The 10,174-nt window shown below is 39.1% G+C and overlaps 1 protein-coding gene across 1 annotated transcript; it reads right to left on the reverse strand.

Annotated features, from left to right (window-relative positions):
- Window positions 1–501: 501 nt before the first annotated feature.
- Window positions 502–8,266, reverse strand: LOC124119056. The gene is made up of 7 exons (XM_046481445.1): window positions 8,115–8,266; window positions 4,911–5,018; window positions 3,786–3,908; window positions 3,106–3,156; window positions 2,382–2,486; window positions 1,205–1,342; window positions 502–745 (listed from the first exon to the last, which is right to left on the reverse strand). The coding sequence occupies exons 1-7, from the start codon at window positions 8,176–8,178 to the stop codon at window positions 600–602; spliced, it is 735 nt and encodes a 244-aa protein (XP_046337401.1). The 5' UTR covers window positions 8,179–8,266; the 3' UTR covers window positions 502–599.
- Window positions 8,267–10,174: the final 1,908 nt, after the last annotated feature.

Raw genomic sequence — 10,174 nt, forward strand, 5'->3', positions numbered from 1 at the left:
GCTGGAAAAATATCATTTGATTCAAAACATTTTGTGATGCATGCGATAAGTACCGTCTATTGAAATATCTTTGATTAATGGTGTAAGAACCAACTGAAACCTGCCTTCTGCAAAACCATTTTCTATTCCTAGATAATAAATTTTGTATTGCATACATTACATAAAGTACTATCGAAACAGACCTGAAAGTTACTAGTAACATGACTGTCTGAAATATCACTATTATAAATAATATAACACGTACATGTACTACAGCTTTTCCATTGGAAAATTGAGTCAATCAACTTTTGCTGCTTAAATTTTCTTTTATCTCCCCCCGACCCCCCCCCCCCCCCCCCCCCCCCCCATTATGACAAGGAACGTGTTTACGTTTGTGTTCGGGATCTAAACACATATTACAGTGCAGCGCTGACGTGTTAGGATGGAGTTATATCGGAATGTAATTGTATGCAAGTGCCTCATGTGCTCCAACCAAAAAGAATCGAACTTAACACAACGACATCAGAGGATCAAAGATTTTAATCACCTTGACTTTCCTCCATACAATCAAGCAGTAACGCCCACAGTTTCCTGGGCGATAGTTTGTAAGGAATAGTGCACTATTTCCCAGCTATTGGAGCAGGGGAAAAACCAGCAATCCCCGGTGGGGTAAGAAGGCCAGAGCCTGTTTTGATCGGGCCTGGGCCTGACGTCATGATTGGGCCTGTTGGAATGAGAGGGCCTGGCCCTGACGTCACGGTTCCATCTGAATTAAACAAAAAATCAGCATGAAGAAACAGAAAAATGTTTTCTGAAAATATTTCATGTTTCCGTCATCCGTTATGGGAATTCCGGGTTAGAATATGGCCCCTATAACTATGATCGGATAGTAAGGCTCGTTGTTCATACTATCATATCATCGGTTTGTCTGATCCAAACTTGGTTGTTTACGGGCCGTCGCGATAAAGCTAGACCATTGTTGAGTGGCGTCAAGAGATTTTTCAAGTCGGTATTCAATCGTTATCAATTAGTTCATAAATAAAAATAGATACTGGGCAGCAAACGTGACATTTTATCATACTGGTAAAACATATATTTGTTTCATGCTTTCAGTATTCCTGACCTTGCAGTTTTTAAAGAACATACATAAACAACATATTATTTTTTTATTGTGTTTTTTGTTTTACAAAATATTAAGATAGTTGACTTCGTGGAAGTATCCTACCATTGCAAAGACCACAATACTTGGCACAGTTGTCCTGCACCCACAGGGTGAACTTCGAGTCCTTGCAGGTTTTTTCTTTGTCGTATGCTGCACATCCGGGTATTGCGTCTGCACACACATGCGGAGGTGTAGGGGCCCCTGAAACGCGTGATGAAAATGGTTGATTTGGATAAACTAGTAACTAGTTTAGATTTAGATGTAAGTAGTTTGAGGCTTTTTTTGCCATCGTGTAGTCCATTGGTTAACGCGTTCGCTCGTCACGCCGAAAATTCAGGGTTCGATTCCCGACATGGGTACCATGTGAAGCCCATTTCTCGTGTCCCCCGCCGTGATATTGCTGGAATATTGCTAAAAGCGGCGTAAAACCACTCACTCTTTTTGCCATGTAAAAAATACAGAACAGAAAAAATAATAATTGTGAGAAGGGCGTTTGTGAACCGTTGTGTCTAGAGGTAAAACCTTAATTCGAAGCACTCAGTTGTGACTGTCAACATTTTCGTTATTATTTTGGTGTGTTTTTGTTTATTTGCACCGCTTCAGATGGAGCGGGTGTGTCCAAGAAACTATTTTAAAATCCAAATCCAAATCCAAGTTTGAGAATATAACTGACAATTTTATTTTTTTTAATGATATGCACGAAACGTTTCCGCATTTCATCATTATTGCGTTAAACAGTGCAGCGTTTGTTGAATCGGTTTTGACAAATTTAAAGAATGTAAAAAAGTAGAGGGCATTAAAGAAGTAAAGAACAAATTTGTAGACAGAGTTACTTCCTCTAATACAATATCCTCACACTACAATACAGCGCGGATTTTTTTTTATGAAATTAAATTTTCTTTTTTTTCAGTGCGGGAGACGTAATATCTTCATGTTATTCCCGTATGCATCACCACACATTGCACATACTGTACATGTAATTGTATCTCATATGCCGAAGACTTCAGCCTGAGAGAAATTAAGTTCTGTTTTGTTCTGTTCTGGTTCGTTCTGCTACTCGTTCGTAGACGAAAGAAATAGGAAAGTACCGAATGACCCTTGACTTCTGTTGAAGCCAGCGTGTTGCTATAGGTGCATATCATAACATGTTTCTTTCCAAACCGGCGGTAGATTGAAACACACAAAGAATGTATAATGTTTAAGTTTTAGTTCTATTTCCAAGAAAATACAAATACGCTACCTTTGCAGATACCGCAGAACGCCATACAGTTGTCCTTTGCCCATCCTGGATACTGAGTACAAGAATCCTGTTTGTAAGGCCGACAGTCTATTTTGTCCTTGCACACTGAAATAGAGACAGCTCCGGATGAAACGAATACGCTTCTTGGTTACCATCATTGCAAAAACTGCTGACTTCTTTGTGGATGTATATCACATGTTAAACTTTCGATTGTATCACATATTTCGTTATCTCGTTGTGAGTAGTTACCTCTACATTCGTGATATCCTGTGTTCTGAGTATTTACCTGTACATTCGTTATATCCGAAGTTACGAGAAGTTACCTCTACATTCGTTATATCCGAAATTATGAGAAGTTACCTCTACATTCGTGATATCCAGTGTTGTAAGTATTAACCTGTACATTCGTTATATCCGAAGTTGTGAGAAGTTACCTCTACATTCGTTATATCCGAAGTTATAAGTAGTGATCTTTACATTCGGGGGTCGTGGTCACCATCGAGATGATGTATATATACTCTCTACATAATCTCCAAGCATTCACTTCTGATCAAGTCGGTGCCTTGTTTTCGTAATTTCTTTAGAAACATTTTATCATTGTATCTATGGATACAACGAAACTACATGGTTTTTTTACAATTATATAATAAATTTGCTTGTTTTTTTTATTCATTAATCAATTAATTATCCAGATATGACACAATATGCGACGTATGAAACTTACTTGACGGAGGGAGTGTTGTTTGCAAGGCGTCCTTTGCAGCCAGAGCCGCAGCTGAAACAATTATTCAATGCAATAAACTTGGAAATCACGATCCGATAAATATGCAAATAAGATCAACCAGCAGGCACTACTTAAAGCTCCACACATCGATGTAAGGCCTTCCTCCTCGATAAACTGTTGACGAACTTCCCCAATATGCTTGTAAATGAGGTTTCCCAATGTGTCCCTGTGTTCTTGCAGACAAACATAGCAGTCATTTGGCACTATATGATAAACTGACCGGTTTACTCAAACATTGTATTCACACGCGTTTTTCGAAGACTTCACTTCTTGCAAAAAAGTGTTAAACATCCCGTATGTTAAGGATCGCATTATAGGATAAAACAGCATTACATCCATGGGATCGTAAATATGTTATATTAGGAATAAAATATGTGTGTCGCTCGAAAAGTGATTTCTTTCAATCCGTTTGATATTGACACTCGCAAATCCTCCGCATCTCGTAACACCTCGTTAACCGGAATACCATTATCTCGATATGCTGCTTACTTCGATGTAACTACAGGGGGTGGGCAGTCTAAGGTCTCGAATGAGTGTTCCGCTTGTCTCGAACTACGGACAACTCGACATTTAACATATCAACAGATGACTTCGAGTTATCGGGGACATTTGGTTCTCACCTGAACAACGTCGACAGAAGTAGCGACACTGGGTGTCGGCCCAGTGGCTGAACTGTGGGTTGTTGCACGTGGCCGTGTCGTAGTTGGCGCAGTCGTTGGATTTGTCTTCACATGGTATGTTAGCTGTGGCAAGATACACATTCAAGAGCCTCTGGATAGAAATGTGTTTACTGATGCATTATAGAAACGCCACATTCACTCCATAGCGCATTTTCGATTTTATTCGAAATGCCGCATTGATAAAGAACATGAAAAGTCAATTTTTGTCATTTTTTACATGTATTAAATTATTTCATTCTGTACGTACAACGCTCTTCTCACGCGAATGATAATGTTCTGTGCAAAGTCGTGTCCAAAGGAAACCATACACTTGAACATTGGAGTTGACCAGAATATCACAAACGCTATTGAAACATCACTAGGCTAAAACATTCGCCGAAACACTGCAAACACAGTATCAAACATATCACCATCGTATAACGGGCGGTCGGGTAGCCTGTGGTTAAAGCTTTCGCTCGTCACGCCGAAGACCCAGGTTTGATTCCCGACATGGGTACAATGTGTGAAGCCCATTTCTGGTGTCCCCCGTCGTGATATTGCTGGAATATTGCTAAACGCGCGTAAAACCATACTCACTCACACTCACCATCGTATAACCACGTTTTGTTTGTTTCATTTCATAAACGTGTACCAATAGAGAAAATATTCTACACAATTAATTCAACCTTAATTTCAACGAATAATTCAAAATGGTAACGTAAGTAAAGGAATGTTGTTTAACGTCTATGCATTACATTCAGAAGAATTTGGTAAGAGCTTAAATTAATAAAACTTCAGTCTGTTTTGTTCTGCTTGCTGTGCTAAAATATATCCAGATCTTATGCCTGAATCACCAACCCGTGCCTTTTAGTTGATTGAGAGTGACGTTTGTTTTACGTCAAAGTCAGTAAAATTCTACCTATAAATAGTCGAGTCCGGACTAGACAAACGACCCACACCATCTCGCACTGTATCAGTGATAATTTATGTTGCTTCCTACGACCGATAATAGGGTGCTGGAGCCTAGTTCACCCAGTCCCATATCGTCCTACGAGCAGGCAACATAATGTGATGGTAAAATACTACCTGTACAGAACTTGCAGTAGCTGTTGCAGTTTTCCTTGGCCCAGTCGGTGTAGGAAGTGCAGGATGCTTGGCCATAAGCAGCACAGTTGGGCAGCTTGTCCTGGCAGGCTGGGGGAGGGAGGCAGACAGTGAACCATTTTCAATTCGGAAGGTGCGTTCAAAGTGAACCATTAGTTCAAGACATCAACGCCAGAGTTAGTTTTGAATATCTGCCGAACTAGATTCAATAGGTCGTAAAAGGCAAAAGAGTGGTATTTAACAATTATATGAATGGAGCATTGAACATTGGCGATGACATCAGGTGTTCTCGACAAGGGTAAGCATGTCATGCCGTACCGGTAGCTCCCCCTAATTTTCGTTACAATCGTAAGTGCCAGTGAGAAAGGAGTTGCGAAAACTCCTGGTGTCATTGTATGGGACATACAACGTGTTATATTTAGTCAATTACTCTGAATGTCTAATGTAGTCATTGATAGGCATTTAAAAGTAGGAAGAAAGTGAATACATGGAAATGCTATGGTAGACATTCAGAATACATAACATATTTTGGATTAGCAACTTCTTTTATTCTCAGTCACGACCTTTCAGAGCTACTTCTTGCTACTTCATCAGATGAAGTAGCTCTGAAACGTTGTGACTGAGAATAGAAGACGTTGCTATCCGTAAAGAGTGTCATGTATTCTGAATGTCAACCATAGCATTTCTGGAATGACTAGACCAGGCCCTTGGTGCTGAAACCTTGAATGAAATCTTTAAGGCAGATTAAGGGGTAATGACTCTGAGGTTTTTTCCTTTCTATTCAAACCCATTATTAATCGCCCGAAATGTCGTTATTTTACTTCACTTTCTTATGTCAATATCGCTGCTCCCTTAAAAATACATAACCTCAAATATCCGAATGAAGTAATAGGAGCATATCCCGAGAGTATTTAGCTTGGACTACCTAATTGACTTTGAGAAAGAGCTGGGAAAATGCTGCTCGCGTTCGATTTCAAACGGTCGATGCCCTGGGGAACCCAACCCAAGCTACCTTTGTTCGACTACTGTTAGCACATGTTAACTGACTTATATGTTATACTTTGGTTTCCCAAATTTGCCACTACCTACTGAACCGCAGGGTGCGCTACTCTGGTTACCTGCTTCGGGCTCAAATCAGTTTCATTTATTGATTCAATCATGAATCAAAGCAGTTTCATGAATATGATGAGCTATGCATTGGTAGTCTATATGTATTCAGATATGCGACTTTTTATGTATATACTTTAGAATAAAAAATGCAACTTTCAGGGTGATATTGCAATACTGTTTGGTGTTCTAGGCGTCATTTTGAACTTTCTTTTCGTTTAACATGCATTAAATAGAAAAGTTACACAAGCAGCTTTGTCTAGCACCACACGCATGCGACACATTTCTTCACAACCTGTATTCCAAAATGTTAATCTTAGCAAAAGAAACGGCCACAGAACACAAATTTAACCTCGATAGTTGGATTAATATTACAGAACTACCAGAAGACGTATATGCAACACTCTAGTAGTGCGGTTTTATTTAATTGCATTTGGAACTCCTCGATTATATTCGTTTTCGTGATACAGAAATAAGATATATTTGAATGCTTCGCTCACTCAAACCGAGAACTGAGAAGCCTTGACGCTGATTGACTGATCAGAGAGTACTCGTGTGTACTTTATTTATGTAAAGCACAGAATAACCCGTCTTCAAAAACGACCGTCGTGTTATACGAAATATAAGCGGCGGGATCTAGAGCAACACGGTGAACAGTGCACTTGTGAAATATCCCTACTCAAATGGACCCGAGTGTGTTGAATATTGATTGATTAATAAGTGAATTTAGAATGCGCCAAAATCCATTCACCAATGAATGCTCATAGCTCTACATTATTATTACCGCGGTCAATAGATCAATGTGCACTCGATTTTCATTCTCAGCTACCTGGGGAGTATACAATCCAAGCTGCCTGTGACAAATTAATCTGACACGTTGTGACACTTACGTCGTTTTCCTTATAAATATGAAACGAAGCAGTCACGAATATCTGCCGAAACAGACCAGTTTGGGCGTAACAGGTAACATTGCGGTGAAAATTATATGAATGGATCACTGAAAACCAAAGCTGACATCGTGTGTTCCCGGAAAGGGTAAACATGTCATGCCATCCCGGTAGCGCCAAGACCGCCTCCGTGGTCCAGTGGTAGAGCGTCCGCCCGGGGAGCGGAAAGTCAGGGTTCGATCCCCGGCTGCGTCATACCAAAAGACGTTAAAAGAAGGTACTTCTTGATACCCTGCCTGGCGCTCGGCTCGAAGTCTGAGTGCGGTATTCATGTTAAAACTGCTAAATGGTATCTCAGTTGGCTAGCGCCATAAACTTGGCTATGGTCTGGACCAGTACAAGCAACCACACACACTATATATAAGTGCAATAATCTTGGACGCGACGTTAAACCCCATTTCACCTCACCCGGCAGCACCCGCCTCTAGAAACAGAATAAGCGTATTTTGCCTGACGCCGTACAGCAGTACTCATTAAACATGTTCCATTTCAAATTGATACCTCGAAAGAAATAATAGCGTATAATAATATACAAGAATTACTTCAACAAACTTTGGTATCCAAAATCGTTTTGCTGATAAATATTGCAGGCTAATAATTAAGTTAAATTTTCATTAACAAGGCACCACCAAGACAAATGCACGATGGATCAATCATGTATGAGCTTGCACTAGAGCACATACACACGTCTACTATTTACTTTCGTTACTACGACTACCTCTAAAATTGTTATTTGCAACGAAGTGTCCTGAAGACTTCGCTTGTGAGAAATTCCCTCTAAAATTGTTATTTGCAAAGAAGTGTCCTGAAGACTTCGCTTGTGAGAAATAAATAGACCTTAGTGACTTTAAATTTAAAGAAAGTACCCTGAGGAAACATGAAATGTCTTTATCAAAAGTGGCCACGGTTAAAAAATTACCGAAAGTGTACAGTCAACAGATAACATATATGAAACTGATTTAAAAATTATCTATTTAGTGAGAAAAAAAACATTATGTTATTAATTGGCAAGACAATGAACACATACACGACCCCACTAACAATATGTGCATGCAGGAATATACAATAGTACATCATATAAACTACCATGTAGAGTCACCCACATATTCATGGGGACTATTGCAATACTTACGTTCAGCAGAAGGTAACTGTCCTCGGACACACCCAAGAAAAAAAAGAATTAAAAGACGATCCATTTGTACAGGAAAAATGACTTTTAGATTTGCAGAGCCTGATAAATCCTTCGTCAAAAGAAAGAATAACAGGTGGAGGTCGAGTCTTTATCTAAGTTTGTTTTTTCGTGAAAACTTGCGTAGGAGATTCCAGCAGCTCAACTGGGACAAAAGTCCTGATAAGAGAAGGCGAGCACACATTTAAGAAAATTGACATATTCATTGAATAAATGTTTAATATTTTAAAACGTTCAGTAAAGCAATGAGGCTTCTAACATGGACTTTCAGGATGCAACCGCAATGTACTCAAATGTTATTATTTTTAAAGAATTGTTTAATGTCTCGGGCTTTGCGCTTTAATGTTTTCTGTGCGTTGGTAGTGTTTAATTCCTAAAAAGATTATTGTACTCATACATTAATTTTATTGGCGTGTGAAAGAACCTAGACAAAGTGTTAACAATTTCATTACATTGGTGACGTGTGTGAAATGATGGACTTTCTGCTGGATAAGATTCGTGTGAAATTTGAGTATAGGACATTTAAGCAAGAAGAATGTATCCTAATGGGCACCAATGGTGCTCCCCGTCTTGCTGATCTGTTTCTCCATGCATGCGAGTTAGAATTTCTACAAAATCAAAGTTTGCCAAACTAGCCAAGTCGTTTAACTTTTGCTTCATGTATGTTCATGATCTGATATCGTTCCATAATGGTTAAATTGCCAATTCCATTATTTAGACACCTGGACCTAAAACTAAAACAAGGAGAAGTCAAACCACCTTATCCGTTTCATACTTAGATAAGGAGTCACTTTGATGTGGAGCAATGTTCCAGCAGCTCCAGCCTTTCACAACTGTTGGGAACCAAGGTCTTTCAAATCCGTCCGATGACTTTCCCTAGTTTGTACTTAAATGTAAACTACGGTTATAACGAACACGCTTATAACGAACTGACTGATATAACGAACCTTTTTTTACTCCCGGCCATTTGTTGTATATATGCTGTTTATATGCTTATAACGAACAACGGTTATAACGAACTCAAATAAGTGGTCCCTTTGAGTTCGTTATAACCGTAGTTTACTGTATAATGTTCGCGTGTTGAGGTGAACACTTGAGCTGCCTTTGCACGTGTTTGCAACGGATGGCACCACTGGGGCAGGATACGCTCTCTATTCGAGAACACCTGGTGCCATTACCAGCAGATGGTGATTCATAAACATCGTCTATTGATATGGTCGGAATCGTGCAAAGGACTTATTATGCTTATTGAAATAATTTTGCATTAACTTGTTTACGTTTTTGTGGCATGAATAATAGCCTGGAAATAACGTGCATTAAGTGGGGAACATAGCAATGCTACATGTAAACACTGCATGGTTTCATTTGAACCTCTATTTGGTGGTCAGACTCGCTGATGCACGTCATCGTATCCCAATTGCGAAGGTCGATGCTTACGATGTCAATCATGCGGTGTTAAACAAAATGTAACGTCTACATACAGTCTTCAGGCTATTAGTGCCGGGTGCGGTTTCGTGAAGTCAAAGTGGCATTATCTGTAACTATGATTCCTTGATCAGGAACGTAACCGGATCTTTTCCAAATTTGTTCCAGGTAACAAACTGGAAAATGATAATAATTTGTCATGTGTTTTACGGAAAATGTAATTGTTCCCTCGATCTAGTTATAATACATGTCCATTGCTTTGGGGGGGTTTTATGGTGTGTGTTTTTTTTGAGAAGCTGCATCGTAAATAATGGATTTTGTTTGTCGCTTGTAAAATATGAGTCTTCATTGTTAAGAAGCATCATATATATTAAAAAATATATCTGGTTTTGCATTCGTCGGAAGTTGCTTAATAATTGTAAATAATGAGCTTTGTTTTGCGTTCAAACCGCAAAACAGGTAGCATAAATATAAATTATGTTGGTTTGTTTGCATTTATCTATAATAATGTGTGAAAACTCCTTTGTAAGTAATGATTTTGTTGTGCGTTTGTACAGGGCTCATTATGGTAAATAATG

Source organism: Haliotis rufescens, unplaced genomic scaffold (genome assembly GCF_023055435.1).
Source record: "Haliotis rufescens isolate VD_foot unplaced genomic scaffold, xgHalRufe1.0.p SCAF_12, whole genome shotgun sequence".
Classification (NCBI taxonomy): domain Eukaryota; kingdom Metazoa; phylum Mollusca; class Gastropoda; order Lepetellida; family Haliotidae; genus Haliotis; species Haliotis rufescens.